Genomic DNA, 21663 nt, shown 5'->3' with positions numbered 1-21663 from the left:
CCCGGTAGTAGAACAAGTGGCCGGACTGTAAGGTTTTCGTATCCTCCCCCTCTCTTCGGATCTCCGATAAACCAATAACGTCCCAGCGCAACTTGTTCATTTCTTCTTCCAGCTCTATTAGCTTCTCGTCCAACCTCAAAGTGCGCACGTTGTATGTCACCAGGGCCAGTTGTCGTTGTGAAGGGGGGTGGTAGCCGGATCTCTGCCGGGGATTCTTAGCACCCCTTGCCCCGCCGTTACCATGGCCGCTACCGTAACCAGGAATAGCGGGGCCGCCGGGGACTAGGGGCCTGGTTCTGCGGTGTGCAATCATTTTGGAGGTTTATTAGCCTACTGGTACCACGCTGGCTAGACGGGTTGGTACAGGGTTTAATTTCGAGTTTTCCTTCTCTCACACTAGTAAATATTGTGTGTTATGCTTTCCCTTTTGTCGCCTCTTACGACTCCCCTGGGATGGTACTGGGGGTGGTGACAAAAGTATTCTAATGCCGTCACCACACGGCAACGCCTGCCAATTAGATCATTTATCTATAAATGTAATAATATAGAATACCTCTTTTCTATCAATTAATTTAATCCTTAATGATTATTTAGTTCGGATTTAGTCTTTAACTAGCGACCCGCCCTCGCTTCGCTTCGGAAACATTAAAACACACATGAAACAAAAAAAAAATAATTAAAAAAAAAAAATAGCCTATGTTCATCAGGGACAATGTCGGCTTCTAATGGAAAAAGAATTTTTCAAATCGGTCCAGTAGTTTCGGAGCCTATTCGAAACAAACAAACAAACAAATCTTTCCTCTTTATAATATTAGTATAGAAAACTTCAATTTTATAAACTTATAGATCGGTTATAAAATTCATATTAATTTCAAAACTTTTGGGTGATACCATCGTCCCAATAATAACAAATAAAACTAAATCGCCTTCGAAGGTATCTTTACAAAGCTGTACTCCGCATAATGGAAGCTGTCAAGTTCCACCGGACAATTGGAGAGTCATATCGAAAAGGTAATCACACTGTCTCATCAACACCGGATCTTCGTTTAACAATTCTGCATGACTGACTGCGATTTTATGCAATAAATACAAGACAAGAGACATTAACGAGGGCTATTCAGTGCAAATAAACTTTAAATAAAATGATCAACAATATCATAATGGTGAGGGCAGGCACATGCAGACATTAATTTTTTTAATCCGAAAACTAGTTGATTCTATATCAAAAGTCTTATAAACAATTCCATAGTCGCTTAACAACAAAAATATCACATGTATCGATTTTAGTTCACCTTTTATTATAGCTTAGATGGATAGACGATCTCACAGCCAACCTGGTGTTAAGTGGTTACCGGAGCCCATAGACATCTACAACGTAAATGCCGCCACCCACCTTGAGATATAAGTTCTAAGGTCTCAGTATAGTTACAACGGCTGCCCCACCCTTCAAACCGAAACGCATTACTGCTTCACGGCTGAAATAGGCAGGGCGGTGGTACCTACCCGTGCGGACTCACAAGAGGTCCTGCCACCAGTAAAAGTAGTAACTGTAAAAAGAAAATGGTTAAATGTATTGAATTGTGAAATATTTTATCATAGGTATGTATAAATGATGAATCAAAAATAACAACTTGGATCGATTTTAAATAAAACTACAACGACTCGACGTTTTATTAGCGATGAGATCGCAATAAGCATACAACTCTAACCAAACAGTTCCGACGATATTGTACGTATGTGCCTGGCCTTACGGCGCGACACCGGTACAAGAAAGTGTCAAGGAGTAATACACCACTCATGGATGGAATACCAATGATATGTGTCGGAGAATGGTTGCGTACAGTCATGGTAGGATAAAGGAACGCAATCAGATAAAGTGTTTGTTTTGTGAGGTATGTTTTGATGTTATATCCATAAAAAAAAACAATAATAAAGCCGAGCAGATATAACCACCACCCAGTGTGGCTAGACAAAATACATACGGATATTGATAATCCAAGATAATCTGTTTCAAATATAATCTTTTTTAAATTATTATTGCAATATCAATCATTTTTTACACTTAATGTATTTGAAAATTAGAATAATTCCAATGATCAAATTAAGAATTACTTGGTATATTTAATTTATATTAAAGTCATATTTTTTGTTTTTAAATCGATCTGTATCTTTTTTTTTCCTACTTAAGCTGATGGTCTAGAGTGACCATTTCACCGTAACCTTAACTAGTAGGTGAGGTCACGAGGCTCAAACCTGACGATGTTGCTAACACCAATACTGTCTGTTAGTTAATTTACTCGCCGAGTCCTTCGTCGCAAGCGACGGGTTCGACGAGAACAATGACCAGTGCTCGAGGTACCTAAAAGCACCGTTAGTGGATCGGGAGGATCCGAGATGACGTGTTTTGGGCGACGTAACTGTTTACTATTTGGTCCGCAGGATCGGCTATGTAGTTTCCAGCGGCCACGATGAGAGGGTTCTCGTGTCATGCTGCTTTATCGAAATGGCGCATTGATGCCGACTGTAGATACTTACTAATAGACTCTAGGTTCAGGTCGTCGTGCAGGTCGATGTTCCTGAAGAACCACGGGACTCCGACGGCTATCCTGCAAACACGGGATTCGGGGTTTCAAATTAATGATCTGTATCAATGTAACATAGAATGAACAAATAATTTGAGTTTTCTTGCTAATATAATTATAATATCATGTTATTGAATATATTTATTTTGACATTTGTATTTTTTTATTTAAAACCAGCTTGTAGTCGTTACTCAACGTATCTAAGTAGTTACAAAATAAAGCTATGATTGCTCTTTACTGATCTTACTAAATATTATATTATACTGTTTGTAAATAAATCTTGATTAAAAGTGATATTTAAGAAGCATCTACAGTCAAGTATAAAATATCTGATGACCCAAAATCACTTTGGAGTCATTCATGCATTAAATCATTTTACAAAACACGTTGAACTCGAACCACGATGAATAGATTCACGGTAGGTACGATCGAGAAAAAATAATTGAAAGTCAATAACTCTTTCACACGATTTGAGAATCACAACGATCGCGGTCGGTAACTGTTAATTTAATAACAGCTACTTCTTCGGTTTCGCTCTCGTATGAAATAAAAAACGGAAAGTGAATTTGACTTCGGAACAAAAACGAATCATTTTTTAAACCTACGCTGGTTAATTGTTATGTAACAAATGAAAACAATTGTAAAACTAACGATTTGCTTTTTCTTTGTTGGCTCTAGGGTCATCGCTGACTTCGTAAGATTAATAAAGCTATGCGTTGTATACAATTTTTAATACAAAATGCGATGACATACGTATTGACCTTGCCAGTTCCTAAAATAATTGAATACAGTGATATTTTTTCAGACACAAAAATATATTAAACGAAAACCCAAGAAGAAGCAGGTCCGTCCTTGGCTTATAGATCGCACTGACATTTAACAGTCTTAAGTTTTGTATCTAATTCATAATCAAAAGGTTTGCGGTTATAGATGATGACGGTAATACGCAACCTTTTGTAATGCATTATATAGAGTGGAGTAGGGTATGTTTTATTATACACCAATATATAATCAAAACAAATGCAAAACAATAAGGATTAAAAGTACAATGCACGGTCTTATCGTTATGTAGGTAATGTCTATTATTTTATGTGGATTTTCACATATATTTTGCCAAATTGTGTTTATCATCAACTACACCTTGCCTGCAATCAAATAACATTATTTACGAAATACTTTTTTCATATTTTCGTCTTATTAATTTGTCTACATTATGTTGATTCATTTTCTGATCAACGTCAGTGTATTCAAAACAAATCTATATCTATAATAATATTATAAAGAGGAAAGATTTGTTTGTTTGTTTGTATTGAATAGGTTCCGAAACTGCTGAACCGATTTGAAAAAATCTTTCACTGTTTGGAAGCTACACTATCTCCGAGTGACATAAGTTATTTTTTTTAACAAAAATTAGGGATCCTTACTAAAACTTTTGTTAAAGACCCGAGCGAAGCCGAAGCGGGCCACTAGTAAATAAATAAAATAATCGATTTTGCTCAGGACACTGACAACCCTAAAACCGCGATCATTCGGCAGAAACATTACAAACTTTTTGCCAAAACTAACGGTGTACTTAGAACCAGCTTTTTAGTGGCATAATTGTAAGTTTATTGTTACGTGTGAGCAAAAACAGAGGTGCGTTTACACGGGCCGATGCCCTCGCAAATAGTTTTATATCGCAACAATTCATTACAACAAATGCGACTTAATACCAGTGGAATTACGGATGTAATTCCATCGATAAGCTTAGGAAATAAGGCGTTTTATTTTAAGCATCATCATGTTTTGCTTTTTCCTTGTAATTTGTAACACTTTCGACAGTTATTCATCGCGGTAACTAAATAACACTGTTTTATGACGCTATGTAGTTTTGTTTAAAACTATTGTTGGAGTTACATTGCACTCTGCGGACGCATCTTATTGAGTAGTGCATGGGATATTAGTATATAGAATCGTTGTGCTACATTAATATTTTAAGCTAGGCACTGGCTAAAATAGCGCAAACCATGGAATAGATAAATAAACCTTATTTATCTAATCCGTGGCGCAAACCACTTAGTTCCTTGCCGGATCTTCTCAGTGGATCGCGATTCCGACCCGGTGGTAGATGCTTTTGCTAGTTCTAGTTAGCAATTTCTCTCAACCCTCTCCCCTGAGCTCACCTAACCGTCCAGGCGTAGCTGGAATAGCCAATTACGCTACCAGCATATACGTAGATAAAAAGAAATTAATAATAGCGCCGTCCCATTGCTTTTTTATTTTCTTTTTTTTATTGATTAGATGGGTGAACGAGCTCACAGCCCATCTGATGTTAAGTAGTTACTGGAGTCCATAGACATCTACAACGTAAATGCGCCACCCACCTTGACATATAAGTTCTAAGCTCTCAAGTATAGTTACAACGGCTACCCCACCCTTCCAACCGACACGCATTACTGCTTCACGGTAGAAATAGGCGGGGTGGTGGTACCTACTCGCACGGACTCACAAAAGGTCCTACCATCAGTATAGGTCCTTGTAGGTATCGTAAATATGACTATTGAATACACCGGAGAGCAAAAAACAGCGGTCTCTGTATATTACACTAACGTATGTAGCGATCGCCAATTGGAATTTACAGTTGGTACAACGTATAAGAAGCCAGCACCACTCGATACCATCATATTGGTATTTTCAACCGCGAAACAGTCTTTCATTCCGATTCGAATGTGGAGACGGTCTACCAGACTATCAACTGATTAGCTTAATATTAAACAAAGCAACGAATACGAGTAATTTCTATAAATAGTTAAACTACATGCAAGTTTCATAGTAGCTACTTAGATGCGAATAAGTAGAGCGGAACAGTGTTGCAGCGTTTAAAATCCGATGTCATCTTATTGCGCCAGTGTTGCCAACTTCGAAGTAATGTTTTTAAAAATTGTGTAATCGTCACAATGCAAGGCCGATTATGCTGATAATATTAAGTATTTTAACACAAAATAACCCTTGTTCCTTAATAAACAGAAGTAATTACTTAGGTACGCTCGAAGATATCAATGACATTTATTGTAGTCTATTAATAATACCTCAATATACCAATAATACGACCTCAAGTTCTACTTTGGTATTACTAGTTTAAGAAATAAAAAAATTAAATATTTCCATGTACATACATATTTATTTGTATTTCGATTTCTGTACCGTAATATATATTCAATATCACTATGTTCAATATATACAATAATATTATAGCGTGAATAATTTAGTAACGGTTCTTCTATAATATGTTTTATTGAATAAAACAATGATCGATCGTCAAATGTTTCGATCCATCAATTTTTTCGTGGTAGTTCTAAGAATTTACCCTGCAAACTGTCGAGTTAATTGAATTCTATTTTTTCACTGTTATGATTTGTATTACGAATACAATAGAGTGTTTATTAAAACGTTTACGTTCACTCACCATCAGGTGGGCTGTATGCTCGTCTGCCTACAAGGGAAATAAAAAAATATATTAAAAAACGAAGATCGGTAGCAGTGCTAATCATTACTGAGCAAACAAGTACCTGAGTGGAGACAAGGAAACGACGCGACCGCGAATGTTGGCCCCCGGCCAGACCATACAATGAAAGGCTAGCAAGAAGACTAGTATAGTCTACTTCTATCTCATCTTATTTTCCAACCTACTTCACCCCGTAATCCCTATCTCGGGTATCGGTTCTAAGGCGAACCACTTCCATCCGCTTCTTCAAAGGCTAACAAAATAATATTTTTTTTACTGGTAGGACCTCTTGTGAGTTCGCGCGGGTAGGTACCACCACCCCGCCTATTTCTGCCGTGAAGCAGTAATGCGTTTCGGTTTGAAGGGTGGGGCAGCCGTTGTAACTATACTGAGACCTTAGGAGTCATATCTCAAGGTGGGTGGCGCCATTTACGTTGTAGATGTCTATGATCTCCAGTAACCACTTGGGCCGTGACCACGTCCACCCATCTAAGCAATAAATTAAAAAATTGTTGAAAAAATGCATTAACTAATTTTTCTCTTTTGTTTCCAGGAACATATACAGGAAGTGCTGGACAAATGGACACAAATCGACGACGAGATATGGGCGAAGGTGATTGTTTTCGAAAAGAATCGTCGAGTTGCCAAAGCGTATGCGCGAGCGCCGGTGCTCACGATTAATGGGTCCGATGACGGCTTTGACGGCATGAGGTAAATGATTACACTAATAGCCTAAATCCACCAACGTGTACCTATGAAAGAATGTTACTCTGTGCACAACCTTAAGTCAGGGGGGTGAGGGTTTAATTGTGTTAAAAAAAAAATCTACAAAGTAAACATAATTATTTTTCACGTAAATATAATCACTCATTCAAATTTCATATTTCTGTAAAATCTACATCCGTTGCAAGTCCAATAAAAGTTTGGACATAACGAATGATAGCTTAGTTAAATTTCTCGAAAATGTGAGTGAGGATAAAGACATGACTTAACACACAATCATACAATCATTAGCTTTTTTTTTTCTTTGTCGTACTCAAAGAGAAGAGAACACGAGATTGAAATGTTAAAGAAAAATTTAACTACACCTCAATTGAAATTAAATTCTTATTGCTTATAAAAATATTTCAAAAGATCACTCTATTTTCGTCAATATTAAAACAACAACTTGAAATCCAATAATAAAATCGTTTCAACTATAACCGATCATTCAAACTTAAACTTGTCCTATAAGTAAACAAAAAAAAAACCGCACGATCGAATCCAATAATAAACAAAAGCAAAAACATTCGTGCTTTACAATCAGTATCGATTTAATTATAACGACATGTTTCGTATTTCGAAACAGATAACCAAACGGAATGGATTAAGCAAATCTAAAGTACATTTGACTAAACTTATTGTGGCACGTGGCTGACCTAGTTTCGCTTACATTCAACAACTGGATCCAATGCAACAATCGATCTATTTTGTACACCTACATGCATTAATATCATTACCTCGTTATGTATCGTGAATGGTCCTTAATTTTGTTTCATTGTCAATATTCATTGCTATTTTACTGGTTTTGTTTGTCGTTAATGACTAGACATGTATAGTTCGACCAATTAATTCGACATTAGATATAATTTCATCAGCTGATCTATCAACCCCTTTATTTTCCTCTGTGTTTAATTCAGCTTTCTTGATTTCGAAAATTGGAAATTGTAAACGCACAGCTGTACCACTGTTGAGTGAGTTGATTAACCTATATCTTCTAATGGATCCCAAGTGCCCTTTTCACTCCAAGATCATTTTCGTTTAATAGTTGATTCGCAGGACAAAACGATTTAGCCAATGCAGTCGTGTTGGCTATATTCCCCTAAAGATTGGGTAGCAATTACGTCTTCTATTGCATTAGCAATTGCTGTACGTTGTACGTAATACTAGTTTAATATAAGTACGAGAATATCGTTTAAATATATTTTCACTTTAAATCAGCCTTTCTCAATAACGCCCCCTTGTGGGGCGATAACGCCCCCTTGTGGGCGCTATAGACCTAAAGGGGGAAAGCAAGAGTCCCAGAAAAAAGGGGGCGTTGTGTAGAGGCTTGGGAGGTGATTTGTAATTTCAGCTAGGAGGACTCTTATACACCGACTGAGCTCTCGCTGTTTTTAAGTAGGTGAAAAAATGGGGGTCCTAAAAAATATTTTATCTTCAAAGTGGGCAATAGACAAAATAAGCTTGGGAACCCCTGCTTTAAATGCTTGTAAACAAATTGGACTTTCCTATTAACACTGTCTTATTTCTTCATAATTTTTTTTAGCTTACGCCATAACTCGTGTTCAGGATTAGATTTGAACTTGTCAAATTGCATTGTCGTGGTCCATATTGCTTATCTACATAATTAAACTGACCCTAATTATTAACGAGTGTTCGAAGTGCTTGTTCTAACCTCCAAGTTACACGGAGCAGTGAGGAAACGAATGACGCCTTACATAATAAAACAATGATCAATGACAGTGATATAAAGAACGCGTAAAATTTCATACACGTAATATTTGTTAAGACTTTTCAAAATGACATATATTATACACACATGGTTTTATCGTTACTAACAATTCAAAATATTATGGACTCCGAGAGCACAGTGTAAATTCAAGGCTATTTCACGGCTGTACCCGAATGTGAATAAATATCGAGACTAACATACACAAAAATAACATAATTAGTGCTCAGTTTTCTGTGCAGACGCTAAAAATCTGTGAAATATTAGTAACAAAGTAAACGTTAACAAAAGACCGCGGAGTCAACGGAGCGTGTCCCGGGCAAGGTTGCGGCTGCCGTAACTGTGGTTTCACCTGTTTTTAATAACGAATAATGATTTTATCAAGATCTTTGTTCGTGTCATAACGTGTGATAGTGAAAGTTATCCGACAAACTGCCGTGGCGGTGATTAGGCAAGATCGCGTGCGAATAGCGAAGCCGGCCGCTCCTATTCTGTACCTGTTGTGCAACCGATTATGGGACGCTTGTTTCGCTAGATAACAAAACTGGTCGCTTAGCTTCTTCATTGTTCAGGTGTAATTTCATTATCATTTAATGTAATACAAAATTTTTGAGGAAGATTAAAAGAATACCGACTTCGTCAAAATCAAATAACATTTATTTTTTATTGCTTAGACGTTTGGATGAGCTCACCGCTTGTGTTAAGTGGTTACTGCAGCCCATATATATCTACAACGTAAATGCGCCTTGAGATATACGTTCTAAGGTCTCAAGTATAATTACAACGGCTGCCTCACCGTTCAAACCGAAACGCATTACTGAATTACAGCAGAAATAGGCGGAGTGGTGTTACCTACCCGCGCGGACTCACAAGAGGTCCTACCACCAGTAAAATGTAATCGAAGTAGATTGCGTATGTATTAGATATTAAAGATAACTCAAAAACTACTGGTGAGATTTTAAATGGAATCAAGAAATTCTTTTCACATAGAAAAAAGCTCTGAGGTAACAACATCACATAAAAAAATCAGCTAACAGCCTCTTCCTTTTTTTGAAAACTGTTAAAATTTATACAAATATTGCTAATTTTACTTGAAACTATCGTCATTTCGTCCAGGTTACTTTGTGACTTTATCTAAATGTATTGAGGCACGTACTAGTCAAATATTTCCTTTAACATTCCCTGAATGGCCGCAACCAACAAACGTACAAATAATAACTTTAACTTTAACGATTTAGATTTAGACAGTACATAAAAAAAAATCAGAATTCTTAATCCACGAATCTTTCATCATCATCATCATCATCAACAGCCCACAGTCGTCCACTGCTGGACATAGGCCGCTCCCAATCCACACCACTGAGCCCGGTCTACGGCTCTCCTCATCCACTTCTTGCCGGCCACCGTTCGGAGGTCATCGCACCACCAAGCCAGGGTGCGTCCCACGTTACATCTTCCGCTGCGCGGTCTCCACTCGGGCACCCGTCTGCTCCAGCGATCGTCAGTCCGACGGCATATATGGCCAATATATTTTAATACGAATACTTAATAATTTCAATACGAATCTTTATTTTCGTATTATTTCACGCGTCGACATAATCTGCCGGCAAACACGTCATGGCATAAGTCAGGAAGCTTAGTCGTTCATAAAGCCGGTGATGAAACAATAGGCGAGGAGGCGTGCTGGCGATCTGATCGGCACGCGCCCGCTTTGTATCGCTCCCGCATAATGACACGGAAGTCTGTCGCGTGTACCGCACCGGGATCATTGGCTCGCGTGCTTTCGATGATTAAGCCGAACAGAATTTCTAAAACAAAACATAACAAAAAAAAAACAAAAACAACTTGAAAATATCTTTGTAAAGGCTTAAACGAGAATTTAACTTTAAAAAAAAAATCGGTTGTCTGTAAAGTCGGTTTACTGACGATAGTTGAACGTGACAACGTCATAAGAAAATACTGATGGAATTGTTTCATTTTTCAAAAGCAAATTTAAATTTTATTTGTTTGATAGATATTTTTTAGGGACAATTGACACCACATTCACTTTTCACTGAACTTTATACTTGACGAAAACATGTAAATGTATTATTGTATAGCAGCTGTCCACGGGGATGCATGGCTCACTTAAGTAGGAGAGAGACAGATGTCGAACGCAACCGAATGCGGAGGCCGATTGTGCCTCTTTTTCGCTCGTTGCGCGCTCTCGCTTGCACTTCAAGCCTTAAATGGAACGCCTCAGAGCGAGGCAACGCCGCATGAGTCATGTTTTTTCGTGCGTGCAGCCGGCTCCATCGAATTATAAGACGTTGTCACGTCAACAAAAAAACTTAAAAATATCTTTGTAATTGCTTAAACAAGAATTTAACTTTAAAAAAAAACAAAGCAATTAATTCTTAAAATTAAAATACAACGTCCAAGAAAGAACCCACACGTAGAACTTTATTCGGTATCGAATCTGATTGGTTTAAACCTAACAACATTGCTTCCCACTTACGACTTTTTCCTTCCTCACATCGCACAAGGAAATGTCGTAGTCCACGAGGCGTCGGCGCGCCTTCTATCTGATCCACACAACACACGAAAATCAGCATTTAAAGTGCAAACATTACTGAGCGCACTAACGAAAATCTTCTCTACGAACCTTACGCTCTTAACAATAAGGTGCATAATGCTGATTTATGATTAGAGTACTCATGATGTGTACTTTATTTAATGTACGAGACGACCGGGCATTAATTAGTTTCGATCTCCCGGTCTAACAGGGAACAATAACGATTGGACATACCGAGCTTGTTCGAGGAGGTTGGATAGCAGAATGGCCGGCTTAAACTTAATTTTATTTGAATTAATTGCATTTATCGTACAGGAAGTTTGTTTAATCGTTTCAACACATGTTTGTATTAGCTCGTTACAATTAATTTTAAATTCGTCATTGAACATAGACTGTATGAGCGAATATTCTACAATAAAAAAAAATATATGCCTTAAGTTATTACGTGGCCTTTGAAAATGAATACACACGATTTAGTAATGACGCGGTAAATCTTTTTAAATTGACCACAAAAAATAATAGTCGGGCGTTCCTATAAAGGCTAACATAAACACAACTCATTGTTCAGTTTTAAAATAATAAATATTTTCTTTGAGATCTCGTATTGGTAGCTGTCTGTACGGGGTGGTTGCTTCAGCGGCGGCGATAAATAAAACCACTGCTTCTGTTTAAGGTGAACAATCGAAAGAATGGTTCGCCTGTCGGTTTGTTCGCTTAAAAATAGCGCAAAACGGATTATGCTATTTTGAATGTATATAGAAATGAGATGGCAAAATTCGAGTCTCAAGTCTTTCGACTTATACGCGGCCTGTGATTGTATCTCAATTTTTGCAATTTTCAACTTGTCGAATGTCAGTACTCAGTGATTGTTAGGGCGTGATGTTTGTACAATAAATAATATATTGGACGATCTTAGCTGTATAAATAACTGAATTCAACTAGGATGCATTTAGTTTTCTTCGGTTCTCGTATTGAAACCACTTTTGTGGCTTAATATCGCGCTTTTTATTGTGAAATTATATCATTTCCAAATGTTGAGATGCAGTTTTCGTATTCTTTATTACACGAAAAATTCTGTAAAAATACTTTCAATTAGAATGTATCTGTCAGAAGTTTGTCTTCCAATGATCTGCGTCCAAAATCATGAATACCTCCCATAAATATGGCTAAATAACTACATTTTAACGTTGTTTTACTTAATGATTACTGTCAACGGCCGTCTGATGTAGTGGTAAGTGACATGGTCACTACACAAGGGGGTCGCGGGTTCGAATCCCGCCATGGGAAGATATTTGTATGATAAATATAAAATGTCTTTTCCAGGGTTATGGATGTATATTAAATATAACTATGTGTATAATAAAAATCTTACATTTATTTCCGTTATCTGGTACCTGTAACACAAGTTCTTAACGAACTTATCACGGGACCAGTTAACGTGGCGTGATTGTTAGTAAATATTTATTTATAATTATTTATTTATTTATTATTACTTAGATGATTAAACTGTTGGTGTTAAGCTTCCCGAAGCTAGTAAGACTTCACAACGTTAATGTCATCAATCACTCTGAGACATGAGCATGAAGGCTCAATTTAATTGTAGAATGGCTATTTCATCTTTTGAACACATGACTGATTCGTGGTGGAAAGAGGCAGCATAGTTGTACACACTCCGAGTGCAACTGTTTAGATCTTGTTTTTACTACACAACGTTAATTATGTGGAAATGGAAGCTTAAAAACGTATTCCCTTAATAATTGGCACTTATATGCGACTTTTGAATATTTACATGTATCGCAATGCTCGAGACAATCTCACTGGGCGTCTTATCCTTAAAATCACGAGATCAATTAACTTTAAAATCTTTTTGTAAATCAGTTTTTTTTTTATTTCTTCATTTAAAAAGCGCTTGGTAAAAAAACACGTTTTTCATTATTTTAATAGTATAAACTAATAGTTTCGGGTGCATTCGGGCTTAATTTTTTATTTTTCGCGAATTAAATTTTCGTACGCCGCTACGCATTTCATTGCATTAAATAATAGGGATGTAACGAACGCAATAAGAACTATTTAGAATCTATCTTCGAAAGTCAATTTAAAGTTTAACTAACGAACTTTGTTTTCTCTAAGCTAAGATAAGATTAAGAGGTCACGATTCTCAGTTCACAGGACATCGACCCTCGGTAGAGGAGGTTCTCTGAGTACCCATCGATTATCGGTCAAAGTACACCGATTTATTACTGAACGACTCTTGAACTTTTAATAAAAAGAGGAAGAAATAAACACACACGTTGAGAATTAAATCAGAGTAACAAATCGTTAGTTTAAGCCCCGCCTCAGATATTACGAGTGTAACGTTTTGCAAATCAACTAACTCATTATGCGTTATAATTTGCCCAGTCTGGGCAGAATCAGCATTCACATGCCACGATACGATTTATCGGAAGCAAGCCATAATGCATGTTCAAGGTCAAAGTTTCACTAAAAACAACAGTAAATGCGTCCTACGGGTTTTTTTAGTACTACGCATTCTTAACCAGGAAAGAGTTTGTAATTATTTTAAAAACGAAATTGTTTATTGCGTATTTTATAGAGGTTTCTCAATTATTTTACAATGCTTAGTACCCCATAAAGGTCAAAGTAGAATTACTAAGAGATAATAAATTGGGTTCTAAGGTTATAAATGATTATGTTTCAAATTACGTCACTTTATATATAGCTACCGATATGTCTATAATTTATTGAACAATATCTAATGTAAAACTTTAAAATAGAAAAGTAAACGTAGTAGAGATTTTAATACACTAAAAAATCCATATAACTAATACAACTTGAAAACTCTGAACATACGGAAAAAGACAACCAACCAAATGTAAAAAATATCAAAACACTTTTATTTCCGGGTGATTGAAGAACTTAATTTTATATTCAGCAACGATTTAAGGATCGTGTTCTCAAAAGTCGTTAGTTATAAACAAGACAACAATCGGTCGCATAACCGCCATGTTGCAATATGAATGTTATTGTTTATTGTTTTCTTATCGATCTATGTGTGCTTTGTGTGGGGAACCGATGTGTACAAGTGGCCAATATTGGCACAATGGATCGTTGGGTCCAACCTTGGTTTTTGTGGAATCAAAGCACTGAATGTGTCGATAGATAATTTTTTTTAAATATAATTTCTGCTAGCATTGGTTTTCATGTGAATTTTGTAATTTCGTGTTGTAATTAGAGATGATATCGATATAGCAGATTATTATCATTATGAAATAAACTGAGAAGCGTGGACGGTTAGCGCGGTATGGACATGTGATGCGTAGAGAGGAGATGCATGTGACTAGGAGATGTATAGAAATGGTAGTGCAAGGTAGAGGGGGAAGAGGTCGACCGAAGAAGACTTGGATGGAGTGTGTGAATGACGATATGAGAGAGAGAGAGTAGTGAGTGTTGAGATGACGGCTGATAGAAGAGGATGGAAGAGAAAAATTAGCTATGCCGACCCCACCTAGTGGGGTAAGGTGGAGAAAAAGAAGAAATAAACTGAGAAGCATTTGAAGTCATCGTATTCTAAGGAATAAGACGCCCGGTCTATTCATTTTAAGTGTCGCCACTATGCCAGTGTTCAAATCACCCAAGCAGCTACCGATTTTTCTGAGAAAATACCTACTTAGCACGTGTTCGCGAACGTTTTCCACGATTAAAGACTAATATAAAAATAAAAGCAAATTCACAAAAGTGATAAATTGGCATAACTGTTATTTGTTATTAGGTCGTATTATAAGTCCGCATTAGTAGATACCACTATGCTGCCCTTTTATAATAAACAATACAATACGTAATAATACTCATCGTCTCTTAAATATTTGATTGTATTGATAGAATCGAAACAAATCGAAAAAGAACAACGCCTACCGCAAATGTCAGAACAACATGACACTTTTCGGGCACGACACCATCTCTTGTATCCTTGACAATGGTTTTGAAACCTTTTAAGTTTCAAACGCAACCAGTGCTGTGAACGTTTTAGCTCAGAAAATCGCATAAGCAAAGTTTATTTGATACACGATTAGTTCGAATATGGATATTGAAAGTAAAATTAGCGAATTGATAGGTGTTTAAATTGATTGTAATACTTGAACATTTTTTTTAAGGTTTTCGCAAATCTTGAGTTTTTCTACTCTTTGAACCCCAATGTATAAAGGTTTTATGTCAGAAATGGGTAGGATAATGTCCGTGTGGGATCGTAATACTCTCTAATATTGATGGTAGGGCGTCGTCTGAGTCCCCATGGGCAGGTACCACCTCCCTGTCCAGTGACAGTAGCAATGCGTTTCAGTTTGAACATTACGAAAGCCTTAATGCCATACAATTGACACTTAGTCCTCATGTATCATTGGTGCCAGGATTCGTGTCGTCTACGGGCTCCAGTAACCACTTAAAAGCAAATAGACGGTAATATCGTTCATCCGTCTAAGCAATAATTAAAACACCATTAATATTTAATCACTAATATCATTCCCGTTTTCATTTGGGTCATATTGCAACTTCGTTACGTTGGCTACATGACAATTGTCGGGTGTGTTGTCCACATAATGACAGTTGATACATTTGGGAAAGTAGGGCAGCATTGAGGCGGGCTGTTGTAAGCGATCGCACGGGTCATTGTCGGCGAATTTGTCTCAATAATTATGAAACGTTCATCGTTGAATCGGCTTTTGATATTCTCACGAACAAAAAATATTGTTAACGTATTTTATAAATAAATCAAAGGCTGCTCTACTGTTTAAGTCAAACATAATGTTTTTTTTAATTCATAATAATTTATTTACATTGCTCACATATTTTTTAAATTATTTTTTTATTGCTTTTTTTTCTATTGCTTAGATGGGTGGACGAGCTCACAGCCCACCTGGTGTTAAGTGGTTACTGGAGCCCATAGCCATCCACAACGTAAATGCGCCACCCACCTTGAGATATACGTTCTAAGGTCTCAAGTATAGTTACAACGGCTGCCCCGTCCTTCAAACCGAAACGCATTACTGCTTCACGGCAGAAATAGACTGGATGGTGGTACCTACCACCAGTAAGATGTCTTACCACCAGTACTTTCTCAGACATTCACCATTTGTCAGACATCATGTACATAAATCTTTCCATGTTAACTTTGACTATCCATTCAAAAACGTAGAATTTTCCCTGTAATTCGCGAGTCCAATGTACCCATGAGTCTGATACCCACCATCATCACAGAGTCCCGTACCCATCATCACACATTTTTTATTGAATTATTATTTGAATTCTTAAGAGGTGATTAACACGGGTCGCAAAATTTACGTAATAACTGTAATATATAAACAAAACGATTAGGATTATTTGTTGAATTCTTATGAGGCGATTAACACGGATCGCAAAATTTAAGTAATACCTGTAATAAATGAGTCGACTATTATCAAAGCCGGCAATGTGACTGACAATTATTGGTAAATCAGAAAAACGAATTATTGACTTTGTATTCCATTGGCAGTCACAAAACTCTTCTGAACGACATCTTAGATAAATAACAGGTTAAGTATCAACCTTTATTTAATGCAGGTTTTGAACCGTATTCTTTGTAGGAGACGATTATATTCAAATCAATCTGTATTGACATATCAATAACATTTTTTTATCCAAATGCACAGATTGCAACCTTTGATAATGGACGACTCATATAAACAAAATGAAAAGGAAACGATTATCGCCTACGTTCGCTTTCATCATGTGGCCTTTAAATTCACTTAAATAAAGTTAGCGTCGCAATAAACGCCTTAGTTGCGTGCCAGATTTAATTTACAAAAATGCTTGACAGTAAAACTTATTCTAACATCTCGCTCAATTAAGATTTTATTTTAACGCACTTTCGTATTTGCGACAGATTTTACTCATGTTATTTGTGTATTAGATTTAAATTTTTGCGTTAAATAAGCTATTGGCGAAAAGCTGAACAATAAATTGCAAACTATAAGCTTCGATCATCAGAATTGTCATTCAAAATTTGTGTTGTTTTGTCAATCGTAATTATAGTAATGTAACATAAATAATATTTTAGATTTAAATTTCAGAGCACGCAGTGTTAAGTTTAAAAACAGTTAACATTAAAATCATTTATTGAAGATGTAAATTCAATTAAATAGGAAAAAAAATGATTTTGTCGTTTATGTATTGATTAATTTAATAATTCAATTATGTAGTTTGAAGGGTGGGGCAGCCGTTGTAACTATACTTGAGACCTTAGAACTTATCTCAAGGTGGGTGGTGCGTTTACGTCGTAGATGTCTATGGGCTCTAGTAACCACTTAACACCAGGTGGGCTGTGAGCTCGTCCACCCATCTAAGCAATAAAAAAAAAAAGTATTGTGTCGACTTTAAAAGTTACAAGATTTTTTAATAAATTCACCATTCGCCGCATCCGACTAATGTTACATTCACGTTTTGTTCGAAATTCAAATCGGCACGATAAGAATGCATCCAGTTCACTTTCGCAGATCTAAACTGTCAATATATGCAAATAGTTTTGTGTATCAGATGAACGGACGCACGTGGGTTAATTCAGTGCTTTCAGTACCGAGATCGGCCGGCCAGATTCGGCCTACGACTGCGAATTCCGTATGTTTACGTCGGTAGTGGAAATGTTAGAATTTAGATATGCAAAATTACATTTAAATTTGGAGCATATCAGAATCTGCGAATAGCGTGTTACATAAAGTGAATAGCGTGTTACATAAATATTACGATTATTATTATTATTAGGTACATTGTAGGTCAGTTTTAGGTAAATATGAGTTACAATATTTTTCATTGCATATATCGATTATTATGCATCATGCCCAAAGCACGTCATTACGGTTCCTCCCGATCCATTAACGCTGCTTTTAGGTACCACAAGCACTGGTCGCTGTCTTCGTCGAACCCGTCGCTTGCGACGAAGGAATCGACGAGTGAATTAACCCACTGACACATCCCACTGAGTTTCTCACCGGATCTTCTCAGAGGGTCGCGTTTCCGATCCGATGGTAGATTCTGCGACGCATTGCTCTTGCTAGTGTCAGTGTTAGCATCACTCCGGTTTTAGCCCCGTGAGCTCACCTACTAGTTAAGGCTACGCTGACATAATAGCCTCTCAAAGCTATCAGCTTAGGTAGGAAAAAAAATGCACCATCCAAATTCTGTTAAACTTAATACATTAATAATATTCATGTGTAACGTATTAGACATACTTTATTTTATTGCATAATAGAACCTTAATTATTTATTGTATTACGTAGAACTGTATCGTAAGGTTTTTGGACATTTTCTTTTCGAAATTATCCGACGAGATAGGTTTCTCGGTGAGTCGCGATTCCGATTAGTTACATTCGATTTTGTAAAAGGTCTAACCCCATATATTAGTTGAGGCATCATCTCTTCCAATGCATGTAAAATAAAATCACAAAAATACACAAAAATTTTAGAATTGTTTAATTAAAATTGATTTTTCACCATTTTCGATCAACTTCTTATTTAGCTCACCACGAATGTAAATGTGCATATTATCTGATATCGACAAATAGCATTAACATTAAATAATATTGAAAATAACATTATTATTAATTTTTTTTCTACGAGGTCTCAACGCGCTCCCTAGGCCCTATGTGGGACTGGACAGTCATTAAATAACACCCAAACTTACTTCAGGTGGAAAGAAAAAGCTTTTATAATCTTAGACAAATAACGTGACTAATTAATTAACATTAAATTTGTATATTAACCGCTTTGTTATTTCTCCAAATATTTATTCAATAAACCTTAGTCCTTCGCCGATTCGGCTGCGTGGGCGAAAATATAAATCGCGTGAATGAGGGACGCGTGCTCAACTGTGGGATGAAAGGAAGCTTCTATAATTTCCCAGGGCTTAATCTATTTTCTTACCAAACTTCGTCAAAACCGTTCCTTAGACGTGAAAACGTAACAGACAGAAAGACAGAGCTAGTTTCATATTAATTGCTATATTCGTTTTAACATCTAACAATTTGTTCCAAGTAAAATCCTATATTCTTTAAATGTCTACTAGTTTCGTCTAGCTTAGTGAGTCTAACTAGGAAAAGTACGTGAAAGTCCTTTTTGTACATTCAGAGATATGTACTAACAAACAAAAAGAGAGACAGAAAGAAAATAACTCTAAAAACCTTCCTTAGTTTTCTGAGGGAAACTTTCAATTGTCGAAAAGGTTTTTTTTTTTTTTTATTGCTTAGATGGGTGGACGAGCTCACAGCCCACCTGATGTTAAGTGGTTACTGGAGCCCATAGACATCTACAACGTAAATGCGCCAACCACCTTGAGATATAAGTTGTAAGGTCTGAGTATAGTTACAACGGCTGCCCCACCCTTCAAAACGAAACGCATTACTGCTTCATGGCAGAAATAGGCAGGGCGGTGGTACCTACCCGCGCGGACTCACAACAGGTCCTACCACCAGTAATTACGCAAATTATAATTTTGCGGGTTTCACTTTTATTACACGATGTTATTCCATCACCGTGGAAGTCAATCGTGAACATTTGTTGAGTACGTATTTCATTAGAAAAATTGGTACCCGCCTCCGGGATTCGAACACCGGTGCATCGCTTCAACACGAATGCACCGGACGTCTTATCTTTTAGGCCACGACGACTTCAAACAAATTCTGTTGTATTATTATTTTTATTGATTGTTGGTCAATTTTTGCATGAAATCACATTCGCAGCTACAGCGCGCATACGACTATCCAAACGACGCGGTGTGCTAATAAATTTCGCAATTTTGAAGCAAGAGACGTTTATTAATAATGTAAACTCAGTTACTGTTGAATGTTAGTAAAGCGTTTAACATAACGCACTGTGTAATATCGTATGAATAGTGAAAGTTTTAGATTACAAAACAAAACAATACGTATGTATGATATACTAAACTAACGCTATGTTAAGAAACACTTTGAAATACATAAAGAGAATTAATTCCGTAATGTAAGTTGCAAAATTTACAAAAGTAGTGTAAGTGAAATTTTAAATTTAAATTATAAACGCAAATTAACATTTTTGCGTGTTTTTTTTAACGATTTATATTATTGCTCCACTGTGGTCATCGCTTGTGAATATATTTTCATTAGAAAAATTGCTACTTCATTACGGGATTCGAACAGTCGCCTAGCTTGATAGGAATGCATCAGGCAAGTTGGTCTGAAGTTTCAACAACCAGAAGAAATAATCTAAGCTATTATTACCGATGCCTTAAACGACACTTATAATTATTGAAAATAGCAAAATTAAACGAACATACGAAACATTAATTAAATATTATAATAAAAACCAAAGAAAATACGAATTTATTGCTGTATTTTATTACTTGTTGTCATACGTTGGTTGTATGTCTAAAGACTCAATGCGAAGCAACTTTTCACAATAAACCTGTCATTCACACCTATTTTAGAATGAATTCTTAGAATTTTAAGGGTTTTATGGCTGATTCTAATCTTAATTGCAGTGAGACGACGATTTACATGTCTTAAGTATTAATTGAAATTATTACGAAATTTATGCTACACAAAAGGTCAACTTATTTTTTTTACCGAACAAGATGGGCCAACGTTGTTACTGAAATATAACGTTAACGCCTACCATAAGAAATGAGATTAAGTATTCAATCGTATTGTATACCAGCTGTTTTGACGCCCATCGAACAAGAATGACCCCGGTAACCGTAATCGTCGAACTCGGCAAAGAGTTCGACGTGCAACCTAACCTAAACATCAGCCCGCTGAGTTTCTCGCCGGATCTTCTCAGCGGGTCGCGATTCCGATCCGGTAGTAGATTCATTCGCGAAGCAGCCACTCTTGAGTTAGATCTCCTTTGGAGGCGCTCGGGTAGCTGTTAGCAAATCCCACCCTTCCTGGCTGAGACCTTGCGCGCCCACCTGCCCTGGTAAAACTGGGAAGGCCGCCGGGTCACCAGTAATCTCTCAAACATAAAAAAAACCCAGAACGCTTGATGTCTTTACTGCAAACATAGGTACCTAAATGGTACGTACCCGTTTAGACTCACAACTCATCCTACCTTTAGCTAACGTGCAAATTAATAAATTATGGGTCTTCTTCTCTTAATATAGGATCATAATACTTCATCGTGAAGGTTTGTTAAGTATGTAGGTACGTTAAAAAAAGTACTCTGCATTAGATACTCATTAGATCACACCACAGACGATAAACCACAATCTCTATAATTAAAAAAAAAACACAAAAGTATATCCGAATAATTCGAATTCCAATCTCGAATTTTTTTTTATAGCTTAGACAGGTGAACGAGCTTACGAGCCCGTCTACTGTTAAGTGATGATTGGAGCTCATAGAGATCAACGACGCCATTACCACTACCCATCTTGAGACAATTGGTTCTAAGTCTTAGTTCTAAAGTACTGTGGCTGCCCTAACTTTGTAATAGAAAAGCAGTCTTCTTTGCGGCAGAAATAAGCAGAGTGGTAATACTCATGCGGGCTCATAAGACA

The 21663-nt window shown here is 36.7% G+C and overlaps 1 protein-coding gene across 3 annotated transcripts in view; it reads left to right on the top strand.

The window, feature by feature from the left end:
- The window catches only part of exp (expansion), a 150678-nt gene that overhangs the window by 69589 nt on the left and 59426 nt on the right, over nt 1–21663 (top strand). For all 3 annotated transcript variants that reach the window (XR_016323170.1, XM_028174117.2, XM_028174115.2), the window contains exon 3: nt 6620–6777. Coding sequence is in view for 2 of the 3 variants with exons in the window: in XM_028174117.2 (XP_028029918.1) it covers nt 6620–6777 (158 nt within the window). In the remaining variant the exon portion in view is untranslated. The remainder of the gene's footprint in view (nt 1–6619; nt 6778–21663) is intronic.

Source organism: Bombyx mandarina, chromosome 05 (genome assembly GCF_030267445.1).
Source record: "Bombyx mandarina strain Sakado chromosome 05, ASM3026744v2".
Lineage (NCBI taxonomy): Eukaryota > Metazoa > Arthropoda > Insecta > Lepidoptera > Bombycidae > Bombyx > Bombyx mandarina.
This window is presented reverse-complemented; position numbering and strand designations above follow the sequence as displayed.